The sequence below is a fragment of the Aptenodytes forsteri genome, unplaced genomic scaffold (genome assembly GCF_000699145.1).
Source record: "Aptenodytes forsteri isolate BGI_AS27 unplaced genomic scaffold, ASM69914v1 Scaffold153, whole genome shotgun sequence".
NCBI classification, from domain to species: domain Eukaryota; kingdom Metazoa; phylum Chordata; class Aves; order Sphenisciformes; family Spheniscidae; genus Aptenodytes; species Aptenodytes forsteri.
The window spans coordinates 1,558,398-1,576,306 of NW_008796178.1; the positions used below are offsets into that span (position 1 = coordinate 1,558,398).

General features: G+C 39.1%; 1 protein-coding gene across 5 annotated transcripts in view; it reads right to left on the bottom strand.

Moving 5' to 3' along the window:
* Positions 1-17,909, bottom strand: part of TEX2 (testis expressed 2) — a 57,123-nt gene that overhangs the window by 26,580 nt on the left and 12,634 nt on the right. For 4 of the 5 annotated variants that reach the window (XM_009287698.2, XM_009287696.2, XM_019474230.1 and 1 more), the window contains exon 2: positions 2,517-4,168. In XM_009287698.2, the coding sequence (XP_009285973.1) occupies positions 2,517-4,142 (1,626 nt within the window). In that variant the 5' untranslated portion in view covers positions 4,143-4,168. Of the gene's footprint in view, positions 1-2,516; positions 4,169-15,754; positions 17,447-17,909 lie in introns of those variants that run through there. The other variant, XM_009287695.2, reaches the window with a different exon arrangement.

Consider the following 17,909-nt stretch of genomic DNA (forward strand, 5'->3'; position numbering starts at 1 on the left):
AAATGTGGGCAGAGAAAAAAAGGAAAAGGAAGCTAGAGAACTGAAGACTAAGGTCTTCTTATCTTCTTAAGAAGATAAGAAAACGTACACTGAAGATGCAGGGGGTTTGTGTGCATTTTCTGGTTGGGGGGGGTGTTCTCCCTCCAATACCAAAGACATTTGAGTGAAAAAAGTACAGAAGTCTACAGAAGCACACACTAACCAGCACAGCAGTGTTTTATTCTTTCACATTGCAAAGGAACAATTTTGGGGAGACAATATTAATGTTCAGGTATTTCAGCAATTGCTGAGGGGAATTTTCCACTAGTTTTTGAAACCAGGGAAATGCGAACTTCTCAGACAATATTTACATGGGGGAGAACGCACACATACTTATACTAAAATAGCTTGACAGCAGTTTGGCAGAATCCCAACTCCTAGAGCCCCATAAAGGGATCTTACTCATAGCATTTATCATAATGGCTTGAAAGCAGTTCAGGCCAGAATACAAGACCAACGAGTCCTGAAGAGAACATCTTCATGCAAGAGCATCAAGTTTGATTTTCCTATATTCACACGAGTTTTGTTACAGATTACATCTTTATTTCATTTTCCAGAAGATCTAAACTGTACAGTGCTCATTTTGACAGAGGCAAATAAAAAATAGTTGTATGAAGGGGGAATAACAACTTGCAATCTGCTAAATCACATTACATTATGTTCCACTACAGTATGGGCACTGAGCTGGTTTTTAAACTCCTGAAGCATTAAAAAGCCCTTTTATAGGGCTTTACATATTAAGGACAATCACTTTGTGTGTTAATGAGCATAAGAAATACTTATCAGGTCATACAAAACATTAATCTACATTCATACAGACTTCTTTGCACAGTTCATTTCTTGCCTACAGCCATTCTCATAAAATGTATCTCCTGGATAAAAGCATTAAAATATAGTTTAATGGTTCCTGAATAACAGCTAACACCTCAAAGAGCCATCTTAACACCAGCCAACAATGAGTATCAGGATCTTTACCAGCTTTCAAGTATCAAGGCAAATTTATATGCAGAGTCCCAGCACCCAATTAACAAGGACAGAACTTAAAGTTTGTGAAGATTTGTACATGTAAGCAGCAGGCAAATCAATTGAGCAGACAGGATTGTTCAGTCTGCATTCACAACAGCAAATAAAGACCAAAACTCGTAACATTCAAGAAAAACAGGGAACACCATGCTAGCATCAGGGCTGGGCATGCAATTAGCTGCCTGTATTCAGCAAAAGCTGGCTTTTATACCCCATTTGTCTAACTTTTCAGTTACCTAAAGATACATGAGATTAGCTATCAATACACTATAGATTCTACAGCATATAACCAATACCGTATGAATTTAAATTCACACCACCTTTGTGGTGTTACACTACTGGAGATGCACCTTCAGAAAGCTCAGGATGGATTTAATATTTACACAAATACAAGAAAGCATTCACAAATACTCCGATAAGCAAGTGATATCAAGTGAAGGTTGTACCACTATCATTCCGAAATGCTTCTGTTGCATATCAGAAACTAGTAGATGCTTTATTGTTCAGAGTTCTGCAATTGGGAAAATATTATTTTAATTCATCACAGATGGAGATGAGGAGAGGCAGGACAGGGACAAGGAAGAAGCACAAAGCCACTGAAGTAACTGAGTGGTTGCATGGATCACAACTGGACAGACAGCAACGTGCCAGATGTATGAAGTGACAGAAACTTGCAGCATCTGAACAAGAAGTGGAGATGAGGAAGGGCAAAGAGGAGGGAGGATAAATTTTCTAAGAGCTTGATTTAAAACCCAGCTCTCAGGCACACATTTTACTGAGCTGTATTCCATATTATACAATACAATATTCAAGATATCAGCACGCAGAACCACAGACATCATAACCCATGAGTACGTCCCTTTCATCACTCATTCCTCCTCCCATTCTAATTAGCTAATGTTTGAGGAGAATCCGTGTGCTCTCCAACTATCTATGCTTTACTTGAACACAATGCTTTTGAATCTGCTTAGACTGAACAGACAAGACAGACAAATTACTGCTTAGACAGTAAAATACCCCAGAAACAAAATACATCTCCCAAGATGCAGCTTCAAGCACAAATGTTATTCTACACGCTAAACTCTGACACTAGTTGCTCTCACTAGTTCAGCCGGATCATTTCAAATCCAGCAAAACCATTTGCCCTTTTACTTTTGAAGCAATTCTGTTTTTCTACTAATCCTTAAGGACACTGAAGTCTTACATATTCTTGGACACTAAACCATTTGTGCCCCTGCCAAAGCCGCCTGACCCTAAAACAATACTCTATTTATAAATGGGGATAATTCAGCTCATTTACACCTTCAGAATAAATCTAGTTTACAACTTCCACCCAAAACAATGCACGCAGACACACACACAAAATGCCATGACCTCACCTTTCAGAATAATAGTTTACAACTTCCACCCAAAACAATGCACGCAGACACACACACAAAATGCCATGACCTCACCTTCAGTATCTCAGGTTCTTTGATGTCTAGAGCTCCTGTATTCCATCGCTTTTTCATACTTTTATGCAATTTGAGATATTCACGAGTACGTGGAGTAAGAAGCCAAATCACACAGACAGCTATCATAAATCCAAGGGCCATTCCAAATAAGAGTCCACTTAAGTAGCCAGGGAGAGGGATAATAAAGTAAGCATAGACTAACAGTGTTAAGAAATATAAAGTTTTCACTGGTATTTTAGGCTGTTGCACATATGGATTATTTTCATCTTCACTACTGAGCATAGTACCATTTTCCTCAGTCATCTCTGGATCGAGCAAAGTTTCAGTAGGTTTATCAGTTTTGCTTTCATCCTCTAGTAAGGAAAAGTCTTCAGAATACAGTTCACAAAACTCCTCATCCTCTCTGCTTGCTAGTGCAGACAATGAACATTTTTCAAGTACGAGTGAAGTTTTCGAACTCACGTCCTTTGTGCTTGCAGACTGAGAGCTTTTGGTCTCTGTCTCTTTTGCGTGTTCCTCAGCCGCTTTTGATTGATCGTTCTTATTCAGGTTAGAGTCACTTCCATAGAAGTCCCCTTCAGAATCACATTCTTCTTCCTTAATGCTGTAGTTGTTATTGCTTTCCAAATGGCCATTCAAACTGGAAAGGTTTGAGAGTTCTGAAGCACTTGAAGATAAGGCTTTGGGCCTGTGGCTACTACTTTCATCACCCATTATTTTACTGAGCAGCTGAAAAGGCTCATAGATTACTTCAGAAAGGCGTCTTTTAGTATCTTCAATTTTAGCCTCCATTTCAGGTACTTTGAAAAAGGAACGAGTGTCAGAGGGAGATGTTAATGGAGACGAGGGGGCAGTTTTAGAATCACCACCTGTAGCTCGAGGATGAGTGAACTGTTTGAACAGATGCAAGTTCAGTTTTGAGTCGGGTGGCCTGTAAGACACAGCTTCAGATTCTTGTTTAGAAGTATCTGTAGACAGAGATTTCACTAAGGTTTTCATTAACTGTCTATGTCGCATCGGTGGGGTGGGTTCTTTTGGTTCCACATCTGTTGAAAGGGACTTGACTAAACCCTTAAAAGGCTTTGAACTAGAAACTGTGGATGATCCACTAGAGCAGCCAACTGATCTGGAAGGGGATGAGGATGGGGAAGACGACAGGCTGGATTTCTGTTCCACAGGTGGTGGTGCACCTGATAAGCTAACTGTATGACATGAGTGTGATGGAGACAGGACTAGTGGCACTGCACTGAATACTTGGGATGCAGAAGGAGAATCCAACAGCTTTACAGCCTCTGCAGTTGGCAGAACTGCAGGCGATGAGGACAGTAGTGATGCAGAGTTGGCCACGTTAAGCGAGGTAGCTGGACCAGAAAAATCATGGCCGGTATGCTCAAAGCAGAGGTCTTCCTTGGCTTCAAGTGCTGTTACAATGCTTTGGTCATCTAGTTCCTCATCAAGAAATTCCTTAAACTCCTCTTCCTCTTCTTCTTCCTCCTTCCCAAATGCAGAGAAATGAATAGTGATGGTTTCTCGGGAGACAGATCGTTGGACCTGCACTTTTGGTGCTGACTGCTTTGAGGACATTTCACCAGTTTTCTCTGCATGGCTACTGTTCTGACTTGTCATTGCAGGTCCCAGAGATGTGTCAGAGTCTGTGAAGAAAATGTAATACTATGTTAAATGCATTTTTTCCCCCTTCAAACACCATTATTTTCAAGCGTTAAGCCAAACACAAGAGACAGGTTATACGCAACAGGTCAGTCAGTTGAAAATTAAAACAATCTGGACACTCTTCATCTCACTGGATTTAAAGCTGTCTAGTCAAATTATGGACTGTTACTAAAGAAATTAACTATAGATTTATTTCATTGCAGAAAACATATCCGTATTTTAGTTAATACCCCCTTCGCATCTGCTTAACTACCTCATTCTTAGTATCATTGAATGCAAGAACAGATTCAAAGAAACACAAGGAGAAAAACATGCTTAGGACAATTGGCAATCACAGATATGCATGGAGAACATTACCAGATCCTCTTAGATGATCTTAAAGGAAGAATCTGACACAATTTTAGACAGGAAAAAAAAAACACACAACAAAAAACAACAAGCAGAAGATACTTACGCTCAGAATTACAGATCTAGGTTACTGTTTGCTAGTTAACATATTTCCACATAGCACAAAATGGCAATATTAAGAAGTGCCATTTTGTAAAATTACTTTCAAGTGTTCTGAAATTATAGTTCATCCCTGATGCGCCACCTTCCTATATTCCCCACTAGATGCACTTCTGAGTTCCAGAAGCCCCATCCCACCCCAGCACACTGAAATTCTTCACTCTTAACTCTCAGTTCCTTCTACATACAATAATTAATGCTTTCTATTTCTTTTAAATAAAGCAAATTTGAAACTCAGAGCAAGGTCAGAAATATGTAAAAGTCTTCATGTGTGGGACAGTACCTTCTCCTGTATACCTGTTTGAACTCGTTTATAGGAAGTAGAGATTTAAATTGTATTTTATCATGTGCGTTATCATGGTTTATGGTTGGACTCAATGATCTTAAGGGTCTTTTCCAACCTAAATGATTCTATGATTTTATGTAGTCTCTTGTCTTTCCAGGTTTTGCAAGCTATGGACAAATGATCAGCATACACAATAGTCCAATAATTACAGACAAAACAAAGCATAATTGGACAGAACTTAACTTTTAAAAGTTATCTTCCTGAATTCCAGGACTAGACACCCTTTACAAATGTATTTTAGCAGAATCCCAGTACAGCAAGATGAAGTAGCTTCAAACATTTCAATAATGGACAGTATCAAACTAACTGTTGTCAGAAAGACAGGAGTCAGTCTTCTGCAGATGCAGCATGTTTGAGATCTACCTCAGATAACGTATATACCCAAAGAATTTATTACTGCTAGCAGTTTTGCTGCAAGAATGTGTAAGGACACTTCAGTAGAGGCAACTGTTGTTCGCAGTGATATAGCAATAGTACTTTCTGCAAATACCAATCTCTTATGAGGTCGGTGCACACAGGCTGCTTACATGATAGATACACTGACATACTTGCCTCTTACATCAATTATATCTACACGTTATTTCAAGCATTTTATTGACCCATGAAAGCGGACTTAGCATATATTCACATGGAGAGGAAATATCACACATTTAAACCAAGGCACTGGTGACCATACACAAAGATGGATCAGGAATTACAAGATTAGCTCTGCCTTTCCAGCTGTGAGGCAGCACTTTATCTTCATTGTCAAGGCAGCGAGTTTACCACTTCAGTAACTGAATTATTTTTCAGAAGCTGTTAAAATGCTGCAATCAAACTGTCACGCTGAATTAATGAGAGGCCTTTGCTGACGTTTAAAGAGCAGTTCAGAAGAATGATTATGTGGTGGTGAAGAAATGTGCACTTCACAAACAGTTGTGATATCAGATTGTATTATCCAGCAAGTCAGTGCCACCTATTCGTAACCATCTTCCTACTAAAGGTTGTAGCCCTTTATACTTGCTAATGGAGCTGTTCCCGTAAACATTTTTTAACCTGTCAGTAAAATGAGCTGGGTTAAAAACATTTTAAAATAGCAATCTTTGCCACCCAGCTTATTCAGTAACATTGGAACAGAAGCGAATATCTGTCCACAACTTCCTACTCACTGTAGTTGTCCATTTTATGGCTCCTAAATTGTTGACTAGTTTATTCCTTGCTTCTTCTAGCATTTGTGTGCTTTCCAGTCAGGTTGTACAGAAGGAGCTGGACTCTATCCGGCTTCATGCAAAGCCTCCAGAAATTTGAATTTCAGTTTTCAGTCCCAGTTCTGCTGCATACGTCAGGGAGCCAGTTTGGGTTCAAAGAACCAAAAGAAGCTTTCAGATCCTAGTCATGCTCTCACTTGACACCTAACCACTTTTCTGACAAACTGCTTAAGAGACAAAATTCTGCCTCAAGATCAGGTTCTGGCTTCAGCTTTTATCATGGAACTGTTTTTTTCTGTCCTCCCCAAAATCCATCTGACATATCAAAGTAGAGTATTACATGGAGAACTCACTGTCAGTGATGGAGGTGTACCTCCAGCCCACTTAGGACTCAGCAGATTGTTACCTTTCCTGCCACCTCTGTAGGTCAAGTAGTTATTTATCCCAATAGTAAGAACTCCCAGTTATTCGGAAGTTTAGATATGCATTTATCAGTCGTATGCATATATAACTCGATGAGTGTTACAGGTGGTAAGAAACTTGGTCTTTCATTTCCCTGTTGGATTAGCACACTTGGGAACCACCAGCGTACAGAATCCATAGTTCCTACGGACACAGTTCCATTTCACGCAGTTCAAACTGCAAATTTCCCAATTTTTTAGACAAATGCATCCAAATTTATTTTGGAGAGGGAAAATACTACTGGACAAGATATGTATCCAACCCTATTTCCATTTCCCTAGTGCTGGACCATCAGCTATGACATCTCTAACATTTTGTGCCAGTTGTGAAATTGCAAGACTAGCAAACCAAAATTTCAAAGTACAAAAAACCCTACACATCTTCCAGGTCATTAAGCCACTACAACACTATACACTAAGGAAGTTAAAAAAAACCCAAACAACCAACAAAAAAACCCCACACAAGAGCTGCACTTGCACACGATGCTGCTGGCATCAGCTTGAAATATCTGACCCTTTCTCTTCCACCCATTCAGCACTAACCGAATAACCTAGCAACAAAGGAGAAAAATATTAACTACTACTCCCCCCACCCCCAAATTACATTTCTAGTGTGTTATTTTCGATCAGCTAGAAATTCATGGTTTTGGTTAGCTCTTTAGCACACTATGTTTACACTGTACAGTTAATTACCTTGTGTTTAAACACCAGTTGCCCTGTTGTGCTAATGCAGTGCTAATTACCTGAAACAGATGAAGTTTACTTGCACACGCCAAATGTACTGAAAAAAGATTTTACTGCTTATTGAAGAAGCAAGATTTTTTTACATCATGATTAACTAGTTAACACAGAAAGGAAGGGAATTCTTGATTAGCCAATATTTGCCTACCCTTAAACATGTTACTATACCATGAATTATGTCTTATAAAAGCACATTCTTAAATCAGCAGTATCAACAGGGCAGCAGCAGAACATTAACATAATGCAACTGCTTGCACTTCGGCATCCTCAGCCCATGACTTACAAGATAACTCTGTAGTATCTAATGCCCTCAACATCTGGCCCAAGTGATATTTCGGTTGAGGGGACTGGTTTCCAGGAACAACCATTTCTATCTGGGCAAATAATCATTTTTAGCCTTCTTTGATCTTGCTGGAACTTTCTAAATGAACCCTGTTTATAGGCTGGTTTTGCTACAAGGCAGTTCATGCTTTTCCCAAGCACAGCTGTTCAAAGCTGTATCTTGTATCAAATTTTCAAACAATTGGTACATTAAAAAAACAGTGTACAATACAGGAGAAATATTGTAATGCTATTTACTTAAGAGAGCACATGTGTTTTGGCCAACAGCAGATATTTCATTACAGGCACTCTGAATATCAATTGGGATTACAACAGTAGCGCACACTCTACATTATTCCAAGCTTTTAACAACTCTAACCCCTCTCAACAAACCAGATATCCTACTGAGAGTAATTTCTCCCCCGCAAACACAGGATAGGGGAGATTTTCCCCTGTTCTGAGCAGGCCTGTATTTCCAATCCAATCCTGAGCACAATTTCTCTTTTTTATTGCAAAGGATTTGGGGTTTTGGTTTTTTTTTTCCCCCCAAAGTAGATGTTGAGAAGCTTTTCCATAGCGAATACAACAACATCCCTGACTTCTTCCACTGCTACCACTACTGACAACTCTTCCACAACGTGTTCGGTTTTGATAACTAATATATTTCATCAGGTTCTTGAACCATATGTTTTTACCCCTTAAATCATTCTAACAGATTCACTTCTTACTGATTTCTGGCTACATTTTCCTCACTCATTGCTTCCCCTTTTTCCTACTCCTCAACTCCTCTCCCAGCTGTTTGAAGACCTGGCGTTCCCTGCCTCCCCGTTTGAAGGGGCACAATTCCGAACCGACTGTTCGCAGATTACATCAATACTTGCAGAAACACAGGTTTTCATTGATCCTTCTTTTGAAAGCCACACTGTCCCCACCTTCTCTGGCTGCCTCTTTAGGGTTTTTTTGTTGTTGTTGATTCTGAAGATGTAAGGCATCAGTTTTATTTATGTGGCAGGCAGGCCTGAATAATAATCTTGCATCCTCAGGCTTCAAATGATTCAGAATGTGAACTTTTACGGGGAAGGGAAGGAGGCTGCTCGGAAAATAATTCCTTTCCCCAGAAAGTTTGAACTTTGGATGCTTTTGCAGGGTGGAATGAGAGAGCTGCCAACCAACTACTGCCACTTCCGCTTCTTATGTTAAGGCACTGCACCCCCATCACCCACATAATGGCGGTTTATAATCCTCACCTACAGGCATTGCTTTTAAAGCGCTACAACAACAGGGAACAGCAAGCCAGGCAAACAGTGCACACACGCTGCCTGGGAATAGAAAATACTTCTTGCCCAGCCCTTTCCTACTGAGCGGTGAGGCAGCACAGTGCAGGAGCTGAGGACGTGTTTTTACCCAGATGACAACACGTCTCCACCACGCTGTGATGCACCTGCTGACAAACAGGGACACCCAGGGAGAGACCAGGTGTTGGGCAGCGCTGCGTCAAGTGAGGCCATGACACATTTTATAAGTGTCGCTACAGTAACATGTGCTCTTACCTACACCAGGAATGACTAATTGGGAACGTTTATAGAAATAGCCAAGCACCCAAGCAATCTGTCTTTTTGCCCAACAGCACAAACAGCCTTCTGCAGAACTGGCAAACCTTCTCCCTTTTTCCTGCACTGAACAAACACACACCCCACCCTTCTCCAGCTTAGCCTCAGAAACCACCTACTTCACAGCACTGCGAAAACACACGGTGCACTGAAGCGCCTGTTTTAGATGATTATACTATCAACTTTATCTATAAAGCAAAGCAATTATTTTCACATTAATGATTTAGAAAGTGATTCAACCAATACACAAAGCAGCAAACTAGGAACCAACTAAAAAGAAGAGGTCAAAGTTGCATACACCACGCCTATTTTATCCACCCATACATGGTTCAATTTAGCCACATTTACTAATTAAGTGATATTCAGTAGAGCAATTCAATGTTTTTCATAATCATTCAGTTGGACAAACAGGACAGATTGTGTAACTAAATTCACACATGCTGCAACAGCCAACTATTCCAATCACATTGCTATTACTTAATGCAACATCTACACAAGGGGGAAAGGGTATGCCGTATTAGTAAAACGCTTTCATAAAAATCTGCAGCAAGGTTCAAAATTTGTCAGAGTATTTTCCTTGCTCATTGCTACTAAACACAGACCAAAGAAGTATTTTCCACAAAACAGAAATTCCTTTCCTGCTAAGTAAAGAAAAAGTCTTGCAGGTTACTAAAAAGCACTGTAATACTTTCCCCCATACCTGTCAGTTGCATCAGAAGAACAAGCCCTAAATGCTACTCATGAAGCACCAATTTGATTATTGATAATGCCAGAATTTGACTTTATGCAGATTGCCATCACTGTTCAAAGGGAAAGATGTTTCTAACTGCTTACGTCCCTGCTTTCCCCAATAATCCTTCTGTGTGCCATCCAATGCCAGACAAAGAGTGTGCCATCACTCTTTCAACAGGCACCTCCTGCTTTGGCAAACTGCTATCACCTAGACTGGGGAAAGAAGTAGTTGTTCTTTAGGACTGGTGGGGCTCACTTTTTTTATTTTGGGTTACTCGATAGTAATTTCCAAGTATCAGACTGAAGACAGATGTATGATTCATACTCTAAATCTATCCTCCATTTGGTAGGAAGGAGAAATAGTGTATTTGTTTTAGACTATCTTTGCAACATCTATGTGGTGCGACAGAAGAGCTACAGAAGATCTTACATTAACATAGACAGGACCACCCTAATGCATTAAGCCACTGTTCCCAAACCAGGCTAGAAGCATGCTAAATGTTTCCCTGTTTGGGAATACCTGCACAAGCCAATGTGATCTGAAATTCATATTTGCTTTCAGAACTTACAGATTCCACCTGATTTACTAGAGACTCAGCCAGTATCTTCCTACCAGCACTGAGAGATATGGGAGTGTCCTGGTTTCGGCCGGGATGGAGTTAATTTTCTTCCTAGTAGCTGGTATAGTGCTGTGTTTTGGATTTAGTATGAGAATAATGTTGATAACTGTTGCTATTCTTTATACTTATTTAAAATAAATAACAGACTTCTCAGCATCAGACAAAATTCCTTCTGTTAAGAGCTAGAAGTCTTCATTTCAGGCCCTTCAAAACAAAGCACAGTATTAGTGATCCTTATCGGCTATAGTCTTTATTTAAGCAATGTTTTAAATCATTGGAAGTTTACATCTCCAATAATCCGTAACCACTACTTTGCCACAGAAGTAGTCTAAAAAGCCAATTCCCATTTAGCCCAGAATGACCTCACTGAAGCAGAGATCACAGCTACTGGGACGTTACCTGTCACGTAAATTTAATCTCATTCAGCAGATTTATACCATAAAAGACAAAAAGGGATACAAAAAACAAATTTCAACATCCTTTCCCATCCCCATTCAAATTTCTAATTACGACAAATTAAATTCCCCTGGCATCTCCACAAGATAATGTATTCCATGGTTAACATCTATTAGTCCTTTTACATCCACTAGTCATTACTTTTAAATGAACTACGTAGAAAGTGTTGGTAATTACCATCACACAACAGCCCCTGAAATCTTTGTGTCAGGGATCTAGTTACCCAGCCTGAAGATAATACTTTAAAGCTCACTTTCCAACAGGAGTAAGAAGAATGTTTTGCATCACCTTTCAAGTTCACGCAACTGGATTTGAGATACAGAGGGGGGAAAAAAGAGGAACAAAACCCCAATAAAACCTTTTTTAAATCTAAGCACAGAAATGAAAAATTTTATATCAAGTACTATTAAAAGAATGTAGTCCAATGCGTTCAGCAGAAGTCTGCTAGGATCACAGCCAAGATAGATGATGCCACCCACTATGGACTATAATATACACACGCAAACCTTCCATAGCACATACCTCTAACAGAGGTCAACTAGGTTATCACAACTAAGCTGGTTAACAGCTAAAATACCTCCATCAGGAGTTCTCCGAGCCTCATTTAAAAAAAAAAAAATTGCATTTATTCAAATGCTTTTATGGTAAGAATAATCCAAGTTAAATAACCAGCGCTTTGGTACGCTTAGGGATACTTAAATGGAAGATCCTAAGCAAGATTTTAAAGTATTGTCAATGAGATGATACTTTTAATGAAAACTATAAACCTACCAAAGAGACAAATAAGAGGGGTTTTTTAGTGAAGTCTAGGACAGAAAGGTCAAGTAAAATTGCAATGGCAAATAAGGAGTCTTCAAAATTATTGGAATTTTTTTGAACACAGGCACTGCTAATAAGGTCCTTAATACAAGCTTGTATTTACATTGCTTCAAAAATAATCAAATAAAAATTGTTTCATGTTAGCTAAGCGACTCTATTCTATATTAACATTTTCTCCAAAGACCTAAGAAAGGTCAGCTACCACATTAGTTTCTCTACCTTCACTGATAAAAGATTAATTATTATTCTTTCCTATTCTCCTTCCGTGACACATCACTTACATCAAGAACTTTGTAAAGCTGTACTACAGTTTAATTTTGACAAACACAAAAAGGTAAGCAGTTAAAGGTTGTCCAGAAACTCAGAAGAATTTAACTTCTTTGTATTTAATGCTTTTCTGAAGACTGAAGTGAAGCGATATTTATAAGAAATTGAACATTTCCCCTAACAGAAGAAATAAAAGAAGTTAAAGCTTAAAACAAAACATGCCATAACTCATAGAAGAACAGTAAACAGTGGGTGGAGAAGAGTCACTTTATTTTGCTACATATTGCGACATTTATTCTTTTTAAAACAAGAACATACAGAAACACAGAAACGTTACGAGCTTTCTGCAAAGAGAATGAATCGCAGTTGCAGGACAGCAGAGACTCCCAGGCTCCTTGTCCCTCTGGCCCGTAACCCGAAGGCCATGTTCACAGAACGATGCCTGTGCTCTGCTGGACTCCAGAAGGAAGGCACAGTCCCAAAAGGACCTGATTCCAACGAAGCAACATGCATCAGCACTAGATTAAGAACAGGGCAGCAGCAAATCCGCTAAAGTGTGAAACAGAAAACTAGCTAGCAAAACACGCCGCTGGTAGTTAGCGCAGTGCTTCCAAGCTGCCAGAGCCGGGAGCTGAAGCCTGTCAACACTGAGGCAAGAAGGGCTTCTGCAGTTCAACAAAACTGATGACATGCCTAAACCGAGGTTGCTGCCTTGCCATCATATCAGTGTAGCACTTTTCAATTGCTATAGGTCAAATTTTATTCTGCAACAGACCTGCTTCTCTGAAATTCAAAGGATAAGCTGGAAGAAGTATGGAGTGAGTATTGGTAATGTTAGCTACAAGTTGAGCCCAGAAACTGCTTCTTAATGTGCAGCTCTTCAAGAGCTCAATTTCAACACAGCCTCTGCTAATGCTTGTTTCCCAACCAACTGCAATACTACCGGTAAAGCTCCTCAGTAGTCTAATTATACATATTAGTAAAGCACTGTGAAAAAGAACTGTTGTAATAACAAAAAGTTGTTTTACTTTTTGTTATAGTCAACTATATATAGTCAACTCATAAACAATGATTTTTTTTTTCTTATTACTCACACACTTTCAATAACATATTCCTCTGCTCTTTGCAGCAGATTCAAACTGTACCAGAGTGTAATTTCATTGAAGAAAGTTTACTCCCAGCTGGCACAACGAGAATAAAAATTCTAGCACATTATACTTTCTCTATTCACATGGTCTCCTCCTATGAACTACTTTATTCTTGTTTATCATTCGTAATTGCAAGCAACAAGTAGCATCTTTTCCTTCCAAAACACTCAGCGTTCAGCAGTTCAAAGGGACCTTTTACTAGTTCCCTAATTCTCTCAACCAAACAAAACAAAATAGTAACAAAACCACAACCAAATCCTCCCTCTCTCTCTCTCCATCACAGGTTTGGAGATTTAGTCATTTCCTATATGATAGATTGCTGTCTTTAAAACGTACCTTCAAATACTTATTTTTCCAGGTAACTAGTTGCTGGCATCAAAATTACCCCCAAAAATAATTCGGTCATGAGTGAGAAGAGAAATGCCCTAAAAAACAAAGGTTTACAGATCTAGATCTGAAACTCCTGCAGTAAGGGATTTAGAAATAAACGCATTAAAACCAGAGCATACTCACAGACAGAAAGAGAGAGGCAAACTTTTGTCACAGCCTAGAGCCAGCTTTTTCCACTTTTCTCTTCTAAAACTGCTATACTACCTAGCTGAAGCACTCTCTTCAGAGTCACCCTGACAAGCCAAAGGGGAGTAAAAACCCACTGGTCTGTTAGCAGCCCTGAGCAACAAATATGTAACTGCTGCATTTGTTCTCTTCTAAAAGGGAGGAGAAACTAAATCAGAATTTGCTGGTGCTGCAGAAGCGCTGCATCTTGACAGAAAATCTTTTATTATTACAGAAATAAAACATCAAAAAGCTTAGACAGAAAAAATTACATCCTATCGAGAGGGTAATGGTGAGGTAGAATATAAAACTATGCAGCATTGTAACCCTCTCCCTCTTATCTCGGTGGGGAAAAAAAAAATCAACTCCTCATTAATCTGATGAAAGATTATCTAAAACCTCTGCAGATTAGTCCACAGTTGAAAATGCTGACCGCATTACTGATTAAATTAAAGGTCACTATAAAATCTTTAGCGGAAATTTTGACTGACTTATAGAAAAGCACATTTCCAAAATGAAGTAAAATAAGCTGCCTTGAATCCTAAATTAAAAATGGGCTTATCAGAATTGTATTACAGGCTCATTTTTTCCAACAATTCAAATGCTCATCAATAGGTAAAACTGCCTACAGGTAACAAGCGAGCATTCAAAGACTTTTTTTACATTTACATTCATTTCACTAACAAAAAAATTATATCAATATTCACAGCAACTGTGAAGTTAAAACTACCATCATACACCTTCATATGAAAACAGCAGAAGAGATATTAAAAATAAATACGCTTGTCCACATGAAGTTAAACACATATATACAGAGGAGCAACACCAATTAATAACTCAAACTCTAGGTCCCCATGTAAAATGTAGTTATGAAAGATCATTAAAAAAGGAATGGAATCTACAGATTTACAAACCATACCTCATAAGTATCTAAAGAGATTTTTTTTTTCCAGTGGATTTTTAATGATTCATCAAATCTTATATTTCATACGTACAACCTTCATTCTAATTTCATGTTTTGCAGAGGATTAGCATGCAAGGTGCTTTAAGGCTTTTTTACCTGACAGGACAAAACATAGTACGCAATCATGGTTTCTTTATTTCTCAGAGATGTTTTCAAAATTAGAGAAGGGGATATTCTCTGGTTTAACTAAACAGGACTACAACATTTAATACTTAAAAGTATTTAGGTTTGGACCAAGCACATATCCCTAAGCAGCAAGGTAATAACTCTTAAAAAAAAAAAAAAAAAAAAAAGAGCTACAGGACCATGATGGACCAGTGATGCCCCATATTCCAGAACGTCACAATGGCAGAGCAGGAAAAAGGCATGGGGGGCGGAATCTTTCCACTCAACCTCTCACAGACCAACTCAAACAAGTGGAGTATCTCTGCAACACTGCACGCACTCAGTGAGCCTTCTTTACCAACAGTGTCCTCACAACTTCACGTATACAAGTGTCAGCAGGACTTTTTGCCATCCTGCATTGCCACACATCTGTGAATGTGTCTTTGCATGCATAGGAAGAAAGGAGGCAACAATGCAGCAAAAAAAAGAAATGTCTACGTTGTTGTCTACAGAAGGTTACTCACTTACACTGATGTCTGTTGGGTTTTTACCCTCTACCAACAGTGTCCTCACAACTTCACGTATACAAGTGTCAGCAGGACTTTTTGCCATCCTGCATTGCCACACATCTGTGAATGTGTCTTTGCATGCATATTGGGAATGGATGGGTCAATGTTTCAGCTAAAAGAAATGTCTACGTTGTTGTCTACAGAAGGTTACTCACTTACACTGATGTCTGTTGGGTTTTTACCAAGGTAACTTCAGCCAGAAGCAGCACATTATCTCCAGCTCTTCCAATACAGCCAGGTCATTGCTGTTGCCTTTGCAACCACTTTAGACCCTGTGAGAAGTGCAAGAAATACAGAACTCCCTACAGAAATGTAGGTGACTTCACATGCCTAGGACCTTGGCATGCCCCAGGCACAATGCAGTCATTATCCGAGGATTATCTGGTTTATGATCTTTCTCATCCTCCAGCTCTGGTGGTACTTTTTCAACTTTTGGATCCCCAGGCAGTTGGGAACAAAACAAAACAAGAACAACTAATCAAAGCAAGGCTACTTTCAGAAAGCTTAAATTATCTATGGGAAGGAGGAGGGCTACATATGCATTTAATACAAATAAAAAAGTATTCATACCTAACTAGAAAGGTAGTTGTACTTAACACATGAAAATTAAGTAACCTAAGGTACCTGAAAATACATAGCAAGCTGCAACTGTTAACATAAGGAACTACTGTTAGAAGGCATGTTGATTACATTTGCTTACTTCCTTGCATCTTATCTACCTAAGGAAAGCAAAAAGTGTCTTTGATAAATACAGAAAATGCATTCCAGATAGAACAGAACAGGATTTCTCAGAAGTTTTTGCAAGCGTAATCCCCAGAGGGTCCAAAGGACAGAAAAGCTTAGGAAAATAAACAGGACTTCATAACATGCAAGTCTTTTCAGAGTTGCAATCAAGTTTGAGAAGTGGTGGGACGGAAGTAATTCAAAAGTAATTCAACCCAAAAGTCAGACTGTTCTGCAAGGTTTCTTAAAATAATTGTTCCTAGCACTTAGAGAGGCAGTCTTGCCAATAGCTCTATGCCATTCATTGAGTAGTCTTGCCTGTCATTGGATTCCATGAAAAATTAACGGAGAAAGGTATTAGCAGCATTTCATGATACCTGGAAACTGCAAAGGCAAGAAACATAAATCAGTACCACTTGAACAAAAAAAAAGCTCTTCATAATCCGATTTTGGAAGGAAATGGCTTATGGACTAGATTTCCAGACTTGTCTGAAAGCCCTGAGCAGGTAATCATGTGATTTTCAGTTTCAATATTATTAGGAGGGTGAGAAAAATTTTGCTTTAACTTACCTCACTTAAGAGTAGTGTTCACACAGCACTTTGAACAAATAAGATCATACAGAATCACTAACTTCTTAAAACAGCAATAGCAAAGACTAAGAACCAAGTTAAAGCAGCTGAAGAATCACACAACCCATCTTATTGGAGCAACAAGTGTGAAGAGATAATAAACTACTAATAACAGCTCCTGTGCTTTAAATTCCTTTAACTTCTAATTCATAGAAGGATCCATAGAAGGCTAACAAAATGCCAAGTCAACTCTGAAGAAACCTTGTCCTAAGAATAGCAGGAAAATAAAATGTCAAACTCAGAATTGGGAAGAACCAGATATCTCTCTCTCTGCTTAAGGCAACATTAATCTCATTTCATTCAGATTTATGTTCAACTCAAATACCTAGAAACTAAAATGCAAAAGTTCAGCAGCATTGTAGCTTTCCAACTGGAGGACGCAGTGGAGAGTGATGAGGACAGGAGAACATCCAAGATACCGAGATTTTCCCAAGACTGAAATGGAACCTAGATGGCCCCTAACAACCTGAATTTTTCCCATGCTAAAGACAAAGTTTTTGCTTATTAAAAAAAAAAAAACAAAACACAAAACCAAACACAAAACAGAAACACTGTCAAACCTCGATGAGCAAAGATACTAAGTGAGGCTCAATTAAAAACATTAGGACAGGCAACCAAGACTTTCCCAGCTTCCCAACTATCAAGACATAAGGGGTCTTGGGGTTTTTTAGAACCATAGGATGGTTTGGGTTGGAAGGGACCTTAAAGATCATCTAGTTCCAACCCCCCTGCCATGGGCAGGGACACCTTCCACAACACAAAACGAAACACTGTCAAACCTCGATGAGCAAAGATACTAAGTGAGGCTCAATTAAAAACATTAGGACAGGCAACCAAGACTTTCCCAGCTTCCCAACTATCAAGACATAAGGGGTCTTGGGGTTTTTTAGAACCATAGGATGGTTTGGGTTGGAAGGGACCTTAAAGATCATCTAGTTCCAACCCCCCTGCCATGGGCAGG